The sequence below is a fragment of the Dipodomys merriami genome, unplaced genomic scaffold (genome assembly GCF_024711535.1).
Source record: "Dipodomys merriami isolate MVZ:Mamm:240054 unplaced genomic scaffold, mDipMer1.0.p SCAF_198, whole genome shotgun sequence".
Taxonomy (NCBI): domain Eukaryota; kingdom Metazoa; phylum Chordata; class Mammalia; order Rodentia; family Heteromyidae; genus Dipodomys; species Dipodomys merriami.
The window spans coordinates 965,203-986,650 of NW_027203359.1; the positions used below are offsets into that span (position 1 = coordinate 965,203).

At 49.9% G+C, this 21,448-nt stretch overlaps 1 protein-coding gene across 4 annotated transcripts in view; it reads left to right on the forward strand.

Annotated features, from left to right (window-relative positions):
• Ttc7b (tetratricopeptide repeat domain 7B) overlaps positions 1 to 21,448 on the forward strand; it is a 211,873-nt gene that overhangs the window by 14,812 nt on the left and 175,613 nt on the right. For 3 of the 4 annotated variants that reach the window (XM_070028563.1, XM_070028564.1, XM_070028565.1), the window contains exons 2-3: positions 8,058 to 8,212; positions 11,960 to 12,128. In XM_070028563.1, the coding sequence (XP_069884664.1) occupies positions 8,058 to 8,212; positions 11,960 to 12,128 (324 nt within the window). Of the gene's footprint in view, positions 1 to 8,057; positions 8,213 to 11,959; positions 12,129 to 21,448 lie in introns of those variants that run through there. The other variant, XM_070028566.1, reaches the window with a different exon arrangement.

Genomic DNA, 21,448 nt, shown 5'->3' on the forward strand with positions numbered 1-21,448 from the left:
CTGCTCCAGGTAGAGCTGAAATGTGTCTTACCGGAGGCTGAAGTTTGGCTGAAGGCTCTTTCGGGGAGACAGCTGACCAGAGTCTCAGGAGGATGCTGAGAACCTGGAGTTATGATAAGCCTTGAGAGGCTGGTAGGCTGGGGGAGCAGGGGAGGGTACCTCAGGAGTGAGCTGGATTTCACACTGTGACCCATGTGAACTCCTGTAGGGGGTAACCTGAGCTGTACCTCAAGATTTAGGGCACATTGTAACATGGATAATCTTTTTTCCTTGGAAATTAACTTCTTGGGGGTAAGGTGTGGTGACGCAGGTGTATAATCCCAGCTCCATGGGAAGTAGAGTTGGGAAGATCAAGGCTTAAGACTAGTTTTGGCAAAGAAAGCAAGCAAGAAAGAAAAAAGTTATGTCAGGTATGCTGAGTGTGGTGATATACACCTGTAATCCCAGCTATGTGGTGAAGGTAAGAGGATCTCAGTTTGATACCAGCAAAAACCGTGACCGTGAGGTCCTATCTGGGAAATAGGGCCACAGGCTGGAAGTATGGGTGCGCTTCAAGGCTCAAACCCTAGTACCACCAAAAACAACAACAACAAAAGCCAAACACACCCAAAACAGAATAAAAAAATTAAAGGATTAATGCTTTGTGTAGCTAATGAATGTACATAATTATTAAGGAAAACAGGGCTGATGGGGGTTTCCCCAGCACCACAAGGGAGCCTAGGAAAAGATTTAATCCAAAACCTGCAATGTGTTTCCTATGGCACACGGCTCATCATGAAGCTGAGAAGTCATGAAGTTGGACTGTTGTAAACCAAGCCCTTCCGTAGGAGGAAAGGCTTCAGCCCCCTCTCACACCATCTCAGGGTCCTGCGATATCACTTCCAGGACTTCCGTGAGCGTCTTCAGAAGTACTCTGCCATCCGTAATAACAGTAATGACATCCTTCCCACCCTATTTTGTCTCTTGGTCTTTTCCCCTATGAGAGTGCTTGCTATCAGTTCTTGGCCTGGCTGTCCATGTGTGGAACCTTGGCTAAGACAACTCCCCTCCCCTTCCCACCACCTTCCACCACCTTCCCTTCACCAGTGGCTTGATGTGGGTCAGGTTGGTGCTGCCCAAGCATGCCTTGTGGGAGCACAGACAGCAAGAGGGAAGAGAAGGCGAGTCACCCCCTCTCAGCATCTGGGTGTCAGAACTGCTGTTGTGCTGTTGGTCAAGGCAGCCACACCCTGGAGAGGATAGGAAGCCACACAGTGGGGACACAGGAAGGGTGAAGGTGCAGGCTACGCTGAAGCTGTGTTTAGATCTGTTCTATGGACATACTGTGTCTAGTTGTATTTGATCGCACAGGTCCCCTTCCACCCTGTAGGTCCTCTCCTTTCCTCTCTTCTTTCTTCTTTCTTTCCTTCCCTCCCTTCTTCCCTCCCTCCCTTCTTCCCTCCCATTTCTCTCCTTCCCTCCTTCCCTCCCTCCCTCCTTCCCTCCCTCCCTTCCTTCTTTCCTTTCTTCCTTTTTGTGTTAGTACTGGGGTTGAACTCAGGGCCTGTTCTGGGTGCTATCCCTTAGCTTTTTCCACTCAAGTTAGTGCTCTACCATTTGAGCCATCGCTCTACTTCCTGCTTTTGAGTAGTTAATTCCAGATAAGAGTCTTCACAGCATTTCCTGCTTGGACTGGCTTTGAACTACAATTTTCCCAGATCTCAATTTCCTGAGCAGCTAGGGTTGTAGGCTTGAGCCATTGGTGTCCAGCTCTTTGTTCTTTAAAAAGAAAAAAAAAAATACCAGCAGAGCTTTGTGTAGTGAGCAACCCTTTACTTCTGAGTGTGTGCACCAGGCTGCTGGGATCTGTGGTGTCTGTGTCTGGAAATGGAATTCCTGGGTCCAGGGGTCAAATGACGAAGCAGTTATATAGAAGTTGCTGGATTGCCCCTTGGAGATGCCCCTGCCGGCCCTCCGTGACTGGGTCATGGAGATAGTGTTATCTGGGACCTACAGGAATCTCCTTGAGACCTGAGACACGGAGAACCTGGCTGTCTTTGCCCAGTGACAAAGGGGACCTGAAGAACCAGCTTCCTGATTGAATAAGGGTTTGTTTTCCCTCCTGATTGAATAGAGGTTTGTTTATCCTCTTGGTCTGAGCTGTGCAGGAATGCAGGAATAGCTTGAATACACCTAAGTGTGGCTCATTGACAGATCAGTTAAGTAGCTGAGATTTTTGGGTTGGCATCAAGTACTTTCCCTGGAATAGAGAAGGAACTTTATGATTTTTCTTTCTTTCTTTTTTTGTGCCAGGGCCTACGTGCTATACCTGAGTTTTTTTTTCCCCTCAAGGCTAGTACTCTGTCACTTGAGCCACAGCTCCATTTCTGGCTTTTTGGTGGTTAGTTGGTGATAAGAATCTCATGGACTTCCTACCTGGGTTGGCTTCGAACCACGACCCTCAAATCTCAGCTTCCTAAGTAGCTAGGGTTATAGGTGTGAGCCGCCAGCGACCAGCAAGGTCTTTTTCCTTATATTTGCTCACAAGTGTCTGCCTCAGCTGTGTATGCTTCAAGGAAGCCCTGGTGAGAAGGCCCCTTCAGGAGCCAAAGGCCTCAGCCCAAGCACCTGGGATGCCAAGCAGTGAGCTGTGCCAGCCATGGGACATGGGATCACATGTGAAGGGCTGAGCCAGAGCAACAGGACTCCCTGGGGCTCCCTGCTCACCTAGGCCAGGGTCCTCTCTATGGGTCTTTTTGGCGTAGGCCTAAGTTCTGTTTAAGTCACTGGGCAGCTGGTTTCTTTCGTGAAAAGTGCCAGTGGGGAGGGCAAGGCCAGCCTGGGCATCTCAGGTCCCTTCTCCTCGTAGCCCTGAGGGGCTTGGTATCAGAGGCAGATTCCCATCCACCTGTCCAGGTCCTGCTGCAGAGGGCTTCAGTGGCGTGGCCAGGGTCACACTGCTGCTTGAGGAAGCTGGGCCGCTTCTGTATGCCAGGGCCCAAGCGGTTGGTGCCTGGTGTGCTGGAAAGAGCGGGTCAGAGGACACAGCCTGGGTTCCAGTCCCGGGATGAGCTGGCTGGGACTTCAGTCTCTTGCTTCCTCTCACATGCCTCCTTCCCCGCAGGGTGAAGAGCAGCTCAGCCTCCTAGGGTTGTGTCTCACAGCTTTCTGGCCTCACAATATTTAACTGATCTGGGAAGCGGCAAAAGCTGCCACTGAGTAGGAGCTGATGTTGTGTAGTGTCTGTTTCCTTCTGTATGTCTTACACGTAGTGTGTGCATTACTTGCATGCAACCAGTACTCACACTAGCCAGATGAGCAAACCAAGGCTGCTAGGCAAGGCTGCTGGGGTTTGGGGCCCAGGCTACCTTTCCTCCACCAGGTAGAAGTGCTGCCTGGGCTTCTCCATTCTGGGACACGTGTCAGCCCACCCACAGCCAGCTACACGCTGATCTGTGTATGATGAGCGTGCGTGGGTGAGTGGGGAACAGCTCACAGATGGTGGACGGTCCCATCCCGGTGTCACGGGCAGAGCAGCTGCAGGGCTCTCTCTCTCTCTCCTCTGGTCTTCAGAATCTGTCATGTGGTCCCTGTTACTCTGTCTTGGTAGAAAGGGAAAGCCTATTTTAACACTTTGATCCTCTGCTGCTTTATATTTAATTCTCTAATCCATCTGCAATTAATTCTCCTCTATGCCCCTGGTGCTTTTCCCCCCCTGCCTTTCTGCCTCAGCATGTAGCTGGATATATGATTGGGTGGTAAGAGGTGCCAAGGGCATGTCTGACTCTTTTCTTGCCCATGAATTCTGAACTGGGAGCTCTGGGGTCTGACGGGTACAGGCAGAGCTCGGGGGTGGGGTGCGTTGGGACACCAGCACCCTCCCTCCATCAGTGGGCCAAGTCATCATTATCTTTAATTCTCTGCCCTGGTTGGGAAGGAAGTGGCAGGGAATTTCCTTCCTTCCTTTCTTCCTTCCTTCCTTCCTTCCTTCCTTCCTTCCTTCCTTCCTTCCTTCCTTCCTTCCTTCCTTCCTTCCTCTTTCCCTTTCCCTTTCCCTTTCCCTTCAGAAATCAAAGTAAAGCATAATTTGCTTGGAAGGCAAATTGGAGTTCAAAAGTTGTTTTTTGCAGCCAAGTTAGATTGTAAGCTCTTTGCCCAGAGGAGACAGCTCTTTCTGGAACAAAGGTGATGATCCTTACCTACTGGCAAGACTCCCGACCATCCCCTCTTCCTCTCAGCACTCCACTGACAAGCAACTCAGAGCCCTCAAATGACTAAGCGGTGACATGCCTTTGCCTATTCTGTTCCTTTTCCCCACATTTTCCACCTGAAAAGCTTTGTTGTCTTTTTCCCCACTCACCCAGGACCTTGAGCACCTGTCCTTAGAGCCCAGGTGGAATCGAGACTGGCCCTCCATTAGCAATGGGCTGCTTCCTAATTCTGAGGGAAAGCTTTCTCCGAATGCAGCTCTATCAGGATTCCCATGTGTTCCTGCATCCAGACTCGGGCTCCTCCCCTAGCCTGGAGCACTCACTGTAAGAGTGGGTTTTATGCTCTCTTTAACTATCAGCTTCTGTTTAAATTGCAGTTGTACACACTTAGTACAAAAGCAACAGGTCAGAGCAACTGCAGAGTATCAGTTGGGTCCTGCAGAATTCCAGCTGGAAGCCATTGATCTTGGGGAGTGCTGTTGGTAAGGTGTTGTCATACAAGGGTTCTCAGCTGAAGCCTATTTCTGCCTTGGGAGCTTTGGTGAAGACACCAGTTTGGCCACTGTGACAAAGGTCAGAAGAGCAGTGACTTCAGCAAGAGTAAGGGAAAGTTAATGTTTCATGCGTAAGAACTCATGCAGCCAGTGCAGGGCTTGGAGGCAGCTCCTGACTGTTAAGGACCAAGGCTGCTATGGCATGTTGCTCTGCTTCTGTCCCGGGTTTAAGATGGACACCCTACTGTCTCCCATTCCAACAAGGAAGGTAGAGAGACCTGGCGAGTGGGCCCCCTCTCAAGCAAGGAGCCAGCCCTTGTTGATGTTCCAAAGGCCACATCTTTGGCACCTGCAGCATCTGCTACCAAGGAGCCTGGACCAGGACCAGTGGAGTTCTTAGGGAATGAGTACTCAGGACAGCTAGCAATGCCATAGCAGTTCAAGTGCCTCGGCCTGCCACTGGACCCACTACCCACTAATTCTGGTACAAACTCTGTGCCAGACATTGTGTTCAGCTGGGAGTGGAGTGAGAAAGCACTCCTGCTGCTTCTTTACGATCTATAGAGCAGCTGCCTGCGGTGGACAGGGATCCTGCAGTAGTAGGGATATTTCAGCTTGAGCATGAGGTGAGAGGCCAGCAATGCATAGGGAGGGGTTTGCTGAGTGGTGACGAATGGGTCCCCCAGATACCCACTGGGGCTGGAGGCCTAGCACAGTGACCTGTAGGCATTGGCTAGGACAGGGCTGGGACCTCTTTTCTGTGCTGAGGGCTCCGGAGTCATTGTGCATCTCTCTGTTCCAGCCTTGTGCTGGGCTTGCTGACCCACTGTGCTCTCCATGTTCTCCAGGAGCTTTGCTTTCCAGTCTTCCTCCTGTTGTCTAGGTCATCCTGTTCCCTCGGCCTGCTGTGTCCTTTGCTGTGTTTGCCAGCCCAGCTCTGCTCTTCTTCTAAGGCCCAGGTGTGTCCCACTGGGTGCCTGTTTCCCTCTAGGGATGTACTGGCTTGAGTCCATGGTCCAGATGGCAATATGGTTGCTTTATCTGTTGGTATGGAGACTGGGTAATACGCCCTATCCTGTAGTGAGAATGAGTAGCAGGAGCCCAATCTTTGCTCATTCCTCCTGGTTCCTGAGTTCTGTTCTGAGCAGAGACCTCTAGATGTAGGTGGAGGATCTTGTAGCAGGGAGGCAGGAGAGTGAAAGCATGGGAGGAGATGGGGGAATCCTCAGTTCAGGGAGAAGTGCCCCCCAGAAGGCTGAGGCTTAAGTCACTGGGCCTGAGTCATGCAGTGAGAAACAGATTTAAACCGAGAACTCAGAGCCGCATTCTCTGTTTTCTTTTTTTAATTTTAATTTTTGGTGTCAGTTCCAGGACTTTAACTAAGGCCTCACACTTTTTTGGGGGGGAGGGTTTGGTCATGGGGCTTGAACTCTAGGCCTGGGCATTGTCCCTCATCTCTTCAGCTCAAGGCAAACGCTCTACCCACTTGAGCCACAGCATCACTTCTGGTTTTCTGGTGGTTTATTGAATCTCACAGACTTTCCTGCCCAGTCTGGCTTTGAACTGCGATCCTCAGATCTCAGCTTCCTGAGTAGCTAGGATTAAGTGTGAGCCACTGGCACCTGGCACGGCCAAATACTCTTGCTTAACTTTTTTGCTCAAGGCTAGTGCTCTACCACTTGAGCTCCACTTCCAGCTTTTTAGTGGTTAGTTGGAGATGTGTCTCATGAACTTTCCTTTCCACGTTGGCTTTGAACCGTGATCATCAGATCTCAGCCTCCTGAGTAGTTAGGATTACAGGCATGAGCCAATGGCACTCAGCTCTATGCAGGTGTTTTAGTGGTTCTATCTTTATAGGTGATGATCTGTGTCTGTCTGTCCTCTCTAGATATTGCCACATTGTCCTGTAGTGTTGAACATTGCTGTGGCTGCTGGTTTTCTCTCCATGTATATAGAATTTGCTCTTTTTTTTTTTTTTTTTTTTTTTTTTTTGCTCAGCAGTCTACCTTGGCCCTGTTCTGGGGCTGGTTGGCCCTTCCCAAGACTGTAGATCTCATCTCGAGGATTTTTTTTTTTCGAGTGGTCCTGGGGCTTGAACTCAAAGCCTGGGTACTGTCCCTAAACTTTCTTGCACAAGGCTAACACTGTACCACTTGAGCCACAGTGCCACTTGTAGTTTTCTGGTGGTTAGTTGGGGATAAGAGTTGCATGTACTTTCTTGCCTGCGCTGGCTTTGAACCGTTATCTTCAGATCTCAGCTTCCTGAGTAGCTAGGATTACAGGCGTGAGCCACTGGTGTCCAGCTAAGAAATTATTTTAGCTTCAGAGGAAATCGAGCAGTTCTGAGGCATCTGGGCCTAGCATTTGGGGTGAACTGATGAGGAGACATAGAAAGGGCTCTTGCAGCACTTGTCTTTGGTGCCTCCTCAGTGATTATTGTTTGAATTAATTGTAAATTGCATGTACAACAGGCAAAGCTGTTTTCCCTTGTGGGACTAGATTCTTAAATCCAGATAAAGGCGAAGTCCATTTTTGCTACTAGTTCCAGCTGAGGTCTCTCCTGCACCCCAGCAGTAATTGTTCCCATGGGTTACAGACATATCCTTCTAGACCTTTTAAAAAGGCTTTATACTATATTATAATTATGTTCTGTCCACCACAGGATTACAGACCACACACTGGTGCATGAACTGTGCTGGGTTCATTTTAGAAGAACTGCTCCTAGAGTGAGCTTGTTTTGCAAACTAACAAGTCAATGTAGACATTCACAAGGTGGTAACTACTTTAGGTAATGAATATACTCTTAAAAGTGAAAAACAAACCAAAAACACTTCCACACACATTCTGAGAAATCAGGTGTGTTTAGTTTTGACTTTTAGACAGAAAGACAGCGTGCGTTCAGGTCACCTGGACGCAGACCACAGAGAAGCACAGCTCACTGTCCCTCTCTTGCAAGTACGTCATGGTGGGTTTGGTGTAGGTTTTACTGGTCACTGTGTCTTATCCCAGGAAAGCTTTATTGTCTCCTTTCTGATCTTGAACTCTCTCCTCTGACTGTAAGAGGGTCCCCACGTAGACCCCCTTTAGACAAGGTTCTAGAAGGGCCCTGAAGGCCCTGCAGCATTGGTGCAAGGGTCCCGAGGTCTTGGTGTGGGGGTCCTGAGGCCCTTGGTGCGGGGGTCCCGAGGTCTTGGTGTGGGGGTCCAGAGGCCCTCGGTGCAGGGGTCCTGAGGTCTTGGTGTGGGGGTCCCATGGTCTTGGTGTGGGGGTCCCAAGGCCCTTGGTGCAGGGGTCCTGAGGTCTTAATGCAGGGGTCCCGAGGCTCTGGTGCTGTCCCCTGCACAGACCATCCCTGACTCCCGCTTTCTTGCAGATGACATGGCAGAACTCCTCCTGGGGGAGGCGAAGCTGGAGCAGCACCTGAAGGGGCACCCCCTGCGGCAGGGGGCCAGTCCCCGAGGCCCCAGGCCCCAGCTGACTGAGGTCCGCAAGCACCTGACGGCAGCCCTGGACCGGGGGAACCTCAAGGTATTGTGGGCCTCTGGGATGAGCGGGGACTCCGGGGCGTGCTGGTGTCATCTCTGGACAGTGTGTGGCTGGAAGGAGCTCAGGGAGGAGCCTCTAGGCTGGCTGATCACCTGAGGGGCTGGAGCCCAAAGGGGTCTCGGTGAGTCTTAGTGACATCCTTCTGAGCCAGGGCACTGCTCTCTACTGATGCTCCAGACATCCCTCAGAGCTCAGCTCGATGCTTTACCCTGCTCTGGGAAAGTAGGAAGTCAATCAGGAGGTTATTAATGCACAATTTCCTGCCTCAGTCATGTTGCTGACCAGTGGCTGCTGTGGTCCAGAGCTGGTGCCAGCAGACCTGGCACCTCTTCAGTGTGGTGGGAATCAGGAACTTCCCCAGGGTCCTCATCTCCTGACCCCGGCATCTCGGGAGCTGCCCTTCTGCTTACCTGCTCTGTTTTCTGTCTCCTTGTGTGTTACTTCTTCCTCGTGGTGACCCTACCCCTCAGTGTCCACCTCTGCTTCACTTGGCCCGCTCCTTCGTGCTCTGGCCACTTCATCCTATCCCCTGGATGCTTCCACTGCGCTTCCTGCTCTCTGAGGTCACTTTCACTGAGATGGCCGCCAGCATGCCAGCCCTTCTGGCTCATCTTGTGCAACGCTCCCTCGCTCCCAGTATGAGTTTTCCCCAGAGGACAGGCAGTCAGTCTGTGGTTGGAGCTCTGGCTTCTTTTCCTTTCAGTCGATGACTTGCTGCTGTTTGTCTTCTCTTCCTGTCTTCCAGGCCTCTGGGGCTACTTCTCTGGCCTTCACTCTTCTCTGACTGCACGCTTCCCCTCCTCCCCCCTGAAAGCCAAATTTTCTTGGGCTTTACCTTCTGCATCTGTACTACAAATGTGTGTCTGCTTCCAGCTTGCCATGTCACTTCTCTGGGGGGTTCAGTTTCTGTGGGTTTGAAAGGAGTGAGGTGTACCTGACCCTCCCAGCTTCTATGTGCTCCAAGTGGGGAGCTTTCATTGGAGGTGTTCTCTGTTGTCGGGACTCCTCATTGTGTTACAGTTGAGGTCATGGTTCAGTCAGGGAGCACTTGAGCATGTAAGCTCTTCTTAACTGAGGTGCTCTGCCTGACCCTGGTGGTATAGCTGTTGATCAGCAGGAGAGGGGGCAATGGGTCCAAGGTCCATAGGACACAGGGACTGCCAGGCACCACCGAATGTTTTGCTAGGAGGTGTGAGGCAGTTCCTGCATGTTAAGGAGAGCCCTCTTGCTCATTTATTTCTCACTCCTAAACTCCTACTTTCATCTTGAAAAATGAGCCAGTTGTTTCACCAGTCACTGGGCCTCATCCTTACCAACAAGATGTTGGCAGTATAAACATTGCATTTTCAGGTTAAATCCCACAGTTTGAGTCCCAGTGCTGGATGTGAGAGCTGTGTTGTGTTGGGAAGTTACTAACCTCTTTGAACTCCCTGTTTCTCAGTTGGGTATTTCCGTTGTTCAGGATTGCTTTGAGGCTCAAATGTAGATGTTCTTTAAAACTGTGTCACCCTAGTGAGGCTATTGACTGGTATGTCGTATCTACCTAAGAACATTGCTTTTTTTTTTTTTTGGTGCCTGTCCTAGTGTTTTTGCTCAAGGCTAGCACACTACCACTTTGAGCCACAGTGCCTATTTCATTGGAGATGAGAGTTTCAGGAACTTCCCTGCTGGGGCTAGCTTTGAACTGCAATCCTCAGATCTCAGCCTTCTGAGTAGCTAGGATTACAGATGTGAGCCATTGATACCTGGCTTTCACTTGCTGTTTTTTGGCTTCTTTCACCTTATGCAGAATGTTCCAGAGTTGCATAGCTTTTGCCTGAATGTTGCCCGAGTCACCCTGGCCAGTGTGAAACTTCCTCATTCTCTGACCTTCAGCCAGCATGTTTCAAGTGACCCGAGGCTGGGTGATTGAAAGAGCATTGGAATAGGAGATGGAGAACTTGGCTTTCTGATTTAAGACAAGAAAATTGTGCTTGTCAGGAGCCAGGCAGCCTCTGTCTCTCACCACTCAGCCGTGGAGTGGCCTTGGCCTTGGCCCCGCTGCTTCCTCTCTGTACAATGCCTTGTCTGGACTCACCCAGGGAGGCCTACCAGGTGGCCATCCTGTGTCTCTGGACTTGTAATTTCCTCCAAGCTGAACGTCCATCTGCTCCTTCAATTTCCTTTTCCCTTTCTTTTTTTTTTAAACAACTGATTTATTGAATTGAAATGGTTTTGTACAGCTACTTAAAGAGAATTTAAAGAAAAAAGAACTTTTTTGTGGTAAAATACACGTAACAGAATTGTTTAGCATCTTAACCATTTTGCAGCGCACCGTTCGGTGGCTTGATGTCTTAGATGTTGTGGTGCACTCATCCCCACCATTCATCTCCAGAAATCTTTCCTCTCCCCACACGACTGTGCAGCGCTGCTGTGCTGCGCTCTGCCTGGTCACGGCTTCAGGTGGGCACTGAGAGAATTCTCCTTGGTTGCTTGCTCAAAGGAGGAAGGTATAGGAGAAGGTGATGTGTCTCTTTCTTCACCTCGCTGGCTCAGTGTCTCTTCTCTCCCCACTAGATGAGGTATGGGAGAGGAAGGGCAGAGGTCAAAGCTGGGGGGGCTGGTTTGGGGGAGCCCCAGGGAGGGGACCTGGAGGTGGTAAGTAGCTTCACAGGCTGGAATGGCTGTGGGAAAGATTTGCCCCTGGAAAGCAAACAAGCTGTGGCTCTCCACCCATCTGGAAAGCTTCTCCTGGGATTGGGTTCCAGCCCCAGGGCTTTGGCACGATCCTTCCTTCCCCACCCCCTTACCCCCACTCCAGCAGAGCGTATTTATCTTTCCTCATTCCTATGCTGATCTCTCTGGAAATGTGTGCTCTGATGCTCATGTTCTACTGATGCTCATGTTGTACTGCGGAAGCATTCCTTCTGTTCTGTGTCCAGCCCAGTCCAGGAACCTGAGGGGAGCTGCAGGGGTTGGTTGGTTGGTTGGTTTTGTTTTCTTTTTCTTTTCTTTTTTTTTTTGGGGTCCGGTCGTGGGGCCTGAATTCTGGGCCTGGGCGCTGTCCCTCAGCTCTTCAGCTCAAGGCTAGCGCTCTATCACTTGAGCCACAGCGCCACTTCCGGCTTTTTTTCTTTTTGCTTTTGTGGTGCTGAGGAATCGAACCCAGGGCCTCATGCATGCAAGGCAAGTGCTCTACCACTGAGCCACCATCCCAGCCCCTTGTTTTGTTTTCCTACACAGTTTTATTTAGGTAGAAGTGACCAGCCATGCAATTCATCCATATAAGTTATGGAGTTCCGTGGCTTCAGTGTCTACAAGAAGTTGTGCAGTCATGACTGTGATGAATTCTTGGACAAACAATAATCAAATGTGATACCATTAGCAGCCATAGGCATACACTAAATTTCTTTCTGACTCTACAGATTTGATAATTGGGTATTTCATGGAAATGGGGTCATTTGTGGCCTTCTCACTGATTATAATGATTGGGAGGTTTCTTTTTTGTGTCACTACTTCATTTTTATTATGACTGGGTAATACTCCATGTTAGGGCTCTTCCATTTTGGTGGACATTGGGTTGCTTGCATTTTCTGGCTCTTGTGAGAACACTGCTATGAACACTGTGCACAAGTTGTCCTTTGGGGAGCTGTGGGGTTTTACCTCACCAGATGGCCGGGCCGCGAGGGGGCAGCACATGTAGTACTATATGAACATTGTTTTCTTTGTCTCTTTTCGTTTTCTTTCTAGTCAGAATTCCTACAAGAATCCAATCTGATCATGGCCAAGTTGAATTATGTGGAAGGTGATTTTAAGGAAGCTCTGAACATCTATGCCCGGGTGGGCCTCGATGACTTGGCGCTGACCGCCGTCCCTCCATACAGGCTGCGGATGATTGCCGAAGCCTATGCTACCAAAGGTGAGCCTGCGTGCTTTGCCTTCTACACATGCTCCTTGGGCTGGCACAACATCCCATGGCTGACTCCTGTGCCCTTGGCTTGGTGGTGGACTTGGGTATTTCCAGCACAGCTGCCTGGGTCGGTCCATTGCACATATTGGCTAATTTTTAGCCTATCAACACATTGTTTCCTCAGAGCCTCAGCGCTGCAGTTACCACTGGAGTGAACCAAGGGCAATTATTTTGGTGAGGTTTCTTGAGAATTAAGTGTGCATCCTGAGCAGGGATTGTTCTTGGCCTTGCAAGTTACTGCACAGCATATCCAGGGACTTATATAGTCAACTGGCCACAAGATGGATCATAGTTTTATTCACTGATGCCCCCTTAGGTTAACAAAGGCCGTTGGGTTGTTCCATGACAATCATGGTGCTAGTCAGTCCTTGGTTAACTGGGTTCCTGTTCATGGGACAAAAGAAAGTGTACATCCCTAGGGCCATGGAAGTGCTCGTCAGGCTGTGTGAGAGGAAAGGTGGGGCGTGTGCGTTGTGTGGCACATCTTATTGCCAGCCCCTCCTCTGGAGCGGGTTCAATCATAGCCACTTCACAGAGTTACGTATGTGGAGCCCTTCACGCGGTACTGCACATACCCAGCGCTCAGGAGGTGGAAGCTTCAAGCAAGGCAGCCAGTGGTGAACGCCAGCGATGGTGACACCTTCCCCGGGGCAAGAAAAGCATGTGTAGACTTCCAGGATGAGGGGCGCTTGGGATTGGACATCTTGAGACCTCAGGAAGTGAACAGCCAGAAGCAGTTTCTCTACTGCCTGCCACCGGCTGTGCACTCCTTGCATTGTGGCTGCCCGTAGCTGCCTAGGGTCCAGGGCCCCTGGGTAGCCCCATTGTCCAGGTCAGCAGGCTGCCCATGTGCAGCAGCGGCTTGAGGTGGCCCAGCCTGTCTGATCGACTATCAGTACTGAACAAGAGGCCTGGCCAAGGTGCACTTCTTAAAGGCTTGGTGACAGGCTTGATGGGTTTACCCAGTTCCCTGGGGATCCTCAAGGACTGCCAGGTTCATCTAATTAATCTTTAAATGCCCCTGTGGGCTAGGAAAAGATGCCATCACTCTTGACAGGCCCTTCAGGCAGGTTAGTGGGCATGGTTCATTGAGGCTGTCCCTGGGGTTCTGGGAGCATCTGCCTCTGTTTGTGTCTGAGATGTGGGGTGTGCTGGAGGCTCAGGCTCAGACACAGCTGTCCTCCTCTCTCTCTCTCTCTCTGGTGTTCCCAGCCTCCCACAGGCTGTAGGGAGCTGTGTGTGTGTGTGTGTGTGTGTGTGTGTGTGTGTGTGTGTGTGTGTGTGTGTGTGTGTGTGTGTGTGTGTGTGTGTGTGTGTGTGTGTGTGTGTGTGTGTGTGTGTGTGTGTGTGTACTCGTGCATGTGTGTTGTTTGGGAAATATTCTGGAATGAGAGCAAAGCTTCATTGGTTAATTTCTAGTCACCCTGTTGACCTGGGGCATGTTGGATATGGCAGGAGATGATTTGGTGAGTGGTGGCGGGGCGGGGGGGGGGGGGCTGTGTCCCTGTGTAGCACTGGAGCGCAGGTCTAAATATCAGTCTTAAGATGGCAGAATGGAGGAAGACTCTACAGCTGGTGCTGCTGGCTTAGTTTCATGGCTACCATGAAAGATGGGCAAGAAGGACAAGAGACTTGGCCCCTGAGTTTGTCCCTCATAATAGGTGGTTAGCATCAGGCCCCTGGCCACAAGTATGCATTTGGCTCACTTGCTGTTCCCAGGACGTGGCAACCATGTCATTGTGGTAAATGTTCCTGGATGTTAGTCTAGTGTTCTGGGAGCCATTACTTCTAGCCTGCTATGGTCAGGTATGTTTGCTGTGTCTTTATGCGATGTACTAAGCCATTGTCCCTCACTCAGCTTCTCATTCTCACATCTATGGGGCCATAGAGGGCCATAGAGGGGCCAGCTGATATAGCGCCTTCATATTCTCCACAGATATTCTGTTTTTCCCAGAGAATATTCATTGGGGAGCTGCTAATGCCCCCTTTCCCTTCTCCCCTCTTAAACCTAAGTAGAGAAACTGAGGATGGGAGTAGAAGATCTGGGGAACCTGTAGCTGCTGTCATATTAGGTCAGTCAAGAGTGGAGAACTTGGCTCTGGGACAGAGGTGGAGGGCAAGACAGCCAGTAGCCACAGACATTCTTCTCCCATGGAAAGAACTGGAACAATAAGACGATGACCATTGTCCGTACTGGACTTAGATCTGCAGGGCATGGGGGTAGCTGGAAGCTGTGTGCCTTCCTGAGATGGTCTCTGTAAATAGCCTCCATATAAGCCTCACAGTGATAAAGGGACCCAAATCCACCCACCAGGTGAGGCTGGCAGGGCGGCTCCGCCCCCCGCGGGCACTTCCTCCACCAACCCCCAGGCCTCAGTTCTCATCAGCAGCTGGCAACTGGGGCGCACACTGCAGCCCATGCCAGGGGAAAAGAAGCCATGTAGGACAAGTGGGAGCAGCGCATGTCAGGTCTGCTCACGGTTCTCCAGTGAGATGGACTTACAAGACTGTAGCCACCAGAGGAGTGAGAGACTGCAGGACATGTCAGCCGCTGGGCAGGGATGTGCATCAGGGCTTTGTCTCTGATCCAGTTGGAACTGTTGGAAGATGCCAGGACAGAAGTCAGCAGCACATAGGTGGGAAAGAGGCATGCAGGGCCACAGGAAGAGGGCGATGGGAACCGGAAAGAGCAGGTACTAAGCTTGCTGCCCAGGTTGCTCCAGAAAGTAAATGAAGGAGACATGAGCATCTCTTGTACAAATGCTCTCTCTTCCAGGGTGGAAGACTGTTCTAGAAGGGGGAAGGAACTGGGCCAGGGAGCCAGGGGCTGGGGCAGGATGAGAGGTTGTAGACAAGTGGAGAGGGAGGTTCTTGTAGGAAACTCTTCTGCCAGGCTCCATGGCTTTTGTGAGCAGGTGAATGGGGGCGACAGTCCTGTCTGCACCGTAGTGTTTCCCGTCATCGTGGGGAACGAGTGCATTCGCAGCACTTAGCACAGTGCCTGGCACGTCACAAGCACTCACTTTTCCTTATGTCCCCTGGGGCACCTTTCAGACTCCCCCGGGCATCTCCAGCTGTGGGACAGGGGAGGTGCTGGCTTTCTTCCGTGAGCATGTCGAGGCCCCAGGGGACCTGCCTTTCCGATGCAGAGCTTGGCATCGTTGAGCTTGAGGGAATTTTTTTAGGGGAGCATCACCTGGAGACTGCAGACTGGAGGGGCTCCTTAGGGCAGAGAGAACGCTCTTGATGTTGGAGTATGGGCATATCCAATGTTGAGGGTGCTGGGAGGCATTCTCCTAAGGAGGATGTTGGCAGGCGGGGCTTGGCCATGTGTCCTGGTCCTTACCAGCCTTGCCCAGATGCGATCTGGTAAGATTTGAGGTCTTTTGAGTTGGGCCTTGGGTAACTGCCATAGTGAGCTGCCTGCTGAGGCCCTGGCCGCTGGGAAGGAAGCTCAGAGGAGGAGAAGCCATCTGTGGGCCAGGCCCCAGGGAAGAGGGCTTGTATCTACTGCCCAGGCTTCCCCTACCAGCCAGGAGCTGGACCTGTCCTAAGAGACTGGAATTCGCCACAGGCTTCTCTTCCAAACTGTGGAGTTCACTGACCTCCTGTGCTTCTCAGAACCATGTGTACATAGGGCCAGCAGTGAGGGGGTGGTGATGAATTCTAAACTGCTCCCCTTGGAGAATGGCTCAGACTCCATCGCCCATCTCAATGCATAGAACTGATCACTTACTGCCCCTTGTGTGCGTCTGGCTGTGCTCAGAGAAGGGATGGAGGGAGAGGGCTGCCCTCCACACCGGGCTCTCAGATGAGGTACTTCTCTTTAAACAGAGGACCCACTCCCAAAACATGTGCAGCTTAGCTTTGTGTCTGCACATACCTACAGGCCTAAGCTGAGCATGCTCGGTCGTTAGGCCAGGAGACCTGAAGCATCGGCCAACAGAATGTTTTGGGAAGAGACCCTCTGGGAATGGTGCCCTGATTTCTACCAGGGCAAAGTGTGGATACACCAGCACTACACAGACAATTCACTGGTGACCGGCATTTATCAAGCATTGCTCAGTCAGTCCTGGGTGCAGGGGTGGTCTCCAAAAATGTTTGAGACAAAGTGACATGGATATTCTTCATGTGATAGGCACTTACCACTTGAAGAGTGTCATACTTCCCAAAGGCGGTCACAGATTTTCTTCCCATGCAATAGGAAGCTAAAGAGTGAGTGTATAGCTAGCTGCTCTTTTCTCCTTAGGACTAATTCTGTGTGTGTGTGTGTGTGTGTGTGTGTGTGTGTGTGTGTGTGTGTGTGTGTGTGTGTGTGTGTGTGTGTGTGTGTGTGTGTGTGTGTGTGTGTGTGTGTGTGTGTGTGTGTGTGTGTGTGTGTGTGTGTGTGTGTTTGGAATTTGAACTCTGTGTGTGTGTGTGTGTGTGTGTGTGTGTGTGTGTGTGTGTGTGTGTTTGGAATTTGAACTCAGGGCTTTGTACTTGTTAGACCAGCATGATACTGCTGAACATGGCTGGAGCTCTGCTCTTCTTCCTATGTTCATGTGCCCCGAGAAACACAGGACTGGGAGCTCCACAGTCTGGAAGAGAAGTCTGTAGAAAATTCCAGTCTCCTAGGACTGGCTCCTCAAGGGTAGGGGAAGGGCTAACTCTAAGGGCAGTGTATTTCAGGAAGAAGATGAGACCCTAACAGGGTAACTTAGGGAATGAGGCTTCTAACAGAGAGTTTGCTGTTTTACTTCAAAGCTCGTTTTTTCTATTCTGGAATAGAGTCTCTGGCATGGACTCCATCCTCGCGTCCGAGAACTGGGCGTGGTGGATTGGCTCTAGACTGCCTGTCTCCCACCTGTGCCCAAAGTATGTGAGGGGGGAGAGGTGGGGGGGGGCTAGGGGGTGGAGGGGAGGGGCACAGGTCCTTTCTGCTGCTCCCCTAGGCATGGACAGATGGAAGGATCTGAGCCAGGTGACTCCTTTGCTGGCTTCAGGCCCAGCACGTCTACCCGGACTTGACTTTGGAGGCTTCTCATTCACATGTGCTGGTAGGAGCTGCCTGGGGTGGCAAGGACAATGCTGAGAGGTCATGAGCCCACTTTGGGGTTCAGGGGCTGCTGGGGATTGTAGGAAGGTTGAGCCGAGGTGAGTTACCTTGTCATACTCTTGCCTAGCCCCAGCCAGCTGCTTCTTAGGTAAACAGCTGTGTCCACTGCAGAGGGTGCGAAGGGGGCTGTGAAAAGCAGGGCTTTGGGGCACCAGGCCACAGCCTGTGCCTTTGGCATATGCAAGGGGGTGCGGGGCACAAAGAATGTACGGACGATTGACCTCAAGCCAGGCTTAAAAACTATTGGGTTGGATACCATGGCTCATGCCTGTAATCCCAGCTGTCTGGGAGACGGAGATTGGGAGAATTGCACTATGAAGCCACCTCAGGCAAAAAGTTGGCAAGACCCCATGCCATTCAATGGAATTGGGCATAGTAGTGTGTGCCTGTCATCCCTCTACATGGGAGGCATAAGTGGGAGAATTGCGGCCGGCTAGTCCAGGCATAAATGTGAGCCTTATAAACAACATAACTAAACAAAGAAGTCTGAGAGCATGGCTCAAGTGGTAGGGCACTTTAGAAAGTACAAGGTTCTGGGCTGGGAATGTGGCCTAGTGGGAGAGCGCTTGCCCAGCATGCCTGAAGCCCTGGGTTTGAGTCCTCAGCACCACACACACAGAAAAAGCCGGAAGTGGCATGTGGCTCAAGTGGTAGAGTGCTAGCCTTGAGCTAAAAGCAGCTCAGGGACAGTGCCCAGGTCCTGAGGTCAAGCTTCAGGACGGGCATAAATAAAAAAATAAACTAAAAAAGAAAGAATTCACACTTGACCACTGCCAAACAAAAAAACAACAACAAAAAATCCCTTTTGTAGTTCTGCCAAGATGTCTTTATTTGTAAGTTAAAAAAATACCAACCCCAAGTGATCTGAGTGGCAGCTGGATTTGGGGTTCAAAGACACACATTCTTTCTCTCTGCTTCTTGGGGCACCTTCTCTCCAGTTCCCGGCTTAAGCTGCATGTCTGTGGAGCAGCTCCAGACTCTCAGGCTCAGCCAGGTTCTAGGCTGATGTACAGCAGCAACGCCTGCCGTGACCCACTTCAGCCCCGACAGAGGTTCACAGTAGTGGCTCTCCTCACCACGCCCAGCCCCCTTGGTTCCCGGCCTTCTGAGAGCCTTGGGAGCAGGTGAATGGTAGAGGCATGGAGCCTCGAGGGCATCAGCTCTGGAGTATGGAGGACTCTGGAGGAAGAAGGCCTCCCCATTCTGGCCTCAGAGTGTGGGAGTGGACAGTGGACACTACACAAAGTCCACATCCACAGGTTTTAGCAGGATTCACATCAGCCTCACAGTGAGGAAGCCATGTGACCAGGGACTGAAATGAGCCACAGCAAACCTTTCCCCTCTATAAGCTGTTTTTTTTTTCAGACATTTGCTAACTAACGCAACCTGTTGCCTTCCTTTCTGCAGTATGAAGGCCCAGCTTCCTATCATTCTGACCAACATCTAGGGCTGAGAATGTGGCCTAGTGATAGAGTGCTTGCCTAGCATGCGTGAAGCCCTGGGTTTGATTCCTCAGTACCACATACACAAAAAAAGCAGGAAGGGACACTGTGGCTCAAGTGGTAGAACACTAGCCTTGAGCAAAAGAAGCTCAGAGACAGTGCTCAGGCCCTGAGTTCAAGCCCCAGGATAGGCTATAATAATAATAATAATAATAATGATGATGATGATGATGATGATGATGATGATGATAATGATAATGATAACATTTGCTCTTTTGTTGTATGATCTCTGTATTGTATTGGCTATTTGGAAAATAATGGAAAGGCACTTGCATATGTTACTATTATAGGTATGGGCTGCCCTGAGCGGTGGATGCTTGGCTTTGTGTCTGTGGAGCCCTGTCCGAAGTGCAGGTGTGAGCTGGGGGCTTTTGAATGCACTTGTCTGAGACACTCCTGTGCCGTGGGAGGGGCCGAGAGGTCCAGTTTGAGGGGAGCTGGGGTTCCATCTCCAGCACGCATGCTCTTTCTGCTCCACAGAGCTGCCCTCCACGGCAGCCGTGGTTCATTTGGAGTGGGCCTGCCGATGTCCCATGACACCAGTGGAATGTGTTCCGATTCCATTCTGTGACGTGTAAGTAATTTCATTAGTCACTTTACAAAACAAAAAAACAAAAACCTACTCTCAGAGTCCTGGAAGACGAAATAAGACAGAGCAGGAAGATGCTTTGAAATATGTAGATGAGGTCAGTTTAAGGGGCTTTGTGTCGTGTGACTTCAGTACAGCCTTGGCCTCCCACCCATACTGACAGCCCACGCCCACACCGCTAGATGTGGCGCTTCTACCTGTCCCTGGGTACTTCTCTTGTCCCCTCCCCTACAGTGATATTTTTTTTTGTTCTTAATATAGACACGACACATGTGCATTATATAAAACCCAGCCATGCAAACAAATCAAGAGAACATAAAAATAACTGTTTCCAACTCCATGGACGCAGGTGCTGCTAGCACTTCCTGCATCTTCTCCCAGACCTTTCCTGCACTTGCCATATGTGTGAATTTTAAAATAAGAATGGGAATTTTTTTTAAAACCACGTATACTCTTTTGTGAGCTGCTTTTTCCCCTTGATCAGAGATCTCAAACGTTTTCCATGATGGTAAATATATTTTATTCATTTTTAGAAGCGATACACTTTTTTGTTGTACGGATGAGGTGTGATTTATACACTCCTGAGACAGATGTGGAGTTTTTGGGTTTTTTTCATTGTTACACATGGGCTGTGATGAACATCTTCCTAACTTGAGCTTTTGTGCTCCTTCCTCATGATATGCATAGGAGAACTTTCCAGAAATGGAGTTCCTGTGTCAAGAAAGAAGTCTTTCTGGATTGCCCTCTGGCTTGGTTGTCCGTTTTCATTTTGTCTTGGACACAGAACTCTACTAGGACTTGAACTCAGGCCTCCTACACTCAGCCTTTTTGTTCATTGCTGGTCCTCTGCCACTTGGGCCATCCTGCTTGTGTGGTGAAGGCTTGGTCCCCGCTGGCACCATGGGGGGACATAGCAGAAGTGGGAGGGGCCTGGTTGGAGGAAGTGAGTCATCAGGGCCCCCGGAAGGATCCACTTCTCTCTCCCCTCTGCATCTTGGCCACCCCAAGGTGAGCATTTCTGCTCTTTTAGACCCTCTGCCATGATGCCCCCGTGAGAAGCCATATGACCAGGAACTGAAAAGGAAGCCACAGCAAACCTTTCCCCTTTATGAGTTGGTTTTTCTCAGGTGTTTGTTACAGCAGCAACAAGTGAACTAACACTACCTGTTGCCTTCCTTTCTGCGGTACGATGGCCCGGCTTCCTATCACTCTGACCAACGATGAATGGAAGCACTTTGCCTTGAAAAATTAACATTTGCTCTTTTATTGTATGATCTCTGCATTGGCTATTTGGAAAATAATGGAAAGATACTTGCATATTTTAATATCATATGCACCTTCATTTAAGAATATTGAATATAATATCAGGCAACATACTACCACTTGAACTAGTTAACCATGGTTAAGGTGTGTGTGAATGTAAGTATATAGGTATGTATATATGTATATGTATATATACTTATATATAAACACTTAAAATTGTATATACAATGAGATTATGCTACATATATTATCTTTTTGTGTGTCTGCTAGCACTGTGGCTTTAACTCAAGGCTTTGCAATATCTCTTGGCTTGCTTGTTCAGGATTGGTGCTTTACCACTTGAGCCACATCTCCAGTTCAGCATTTTTGCTGAACTTTTCTGAACAAACTTTTCTGCCCAGGCTGTCTTCAGATCACAGTTGTCTGGTTCTCAACCTCTGGAGCTAGGATTCCAGATGTGAGTCACCAGGAGCAGGCTGGATATATACATAATTTTTTTCTGTTCTTCTATCCATTAAACAGCTTTCTATTTCCTCTTCCAGCTCCTGACAGCCATGATTTCATTTTTTAATGTATGATTTTGACTACATTAGGTATGTCATATAAGTAGTGTCATGCAGTATTGTCTTTTTGTGAAATATATAATGTTGTCAAAAGAATGGACATGGCTTGTGTCAGAATTTACTTGTATAATGTTACAGCTTGTGTCAGACTTTGCTTCTGTTTTAAGGATTAATAGTATTCCACTGTATGTATCTACTACATTTTCACTTAATTTGTGACCAAATATGTGATCCTATCTGGAAAAATGTCCCAT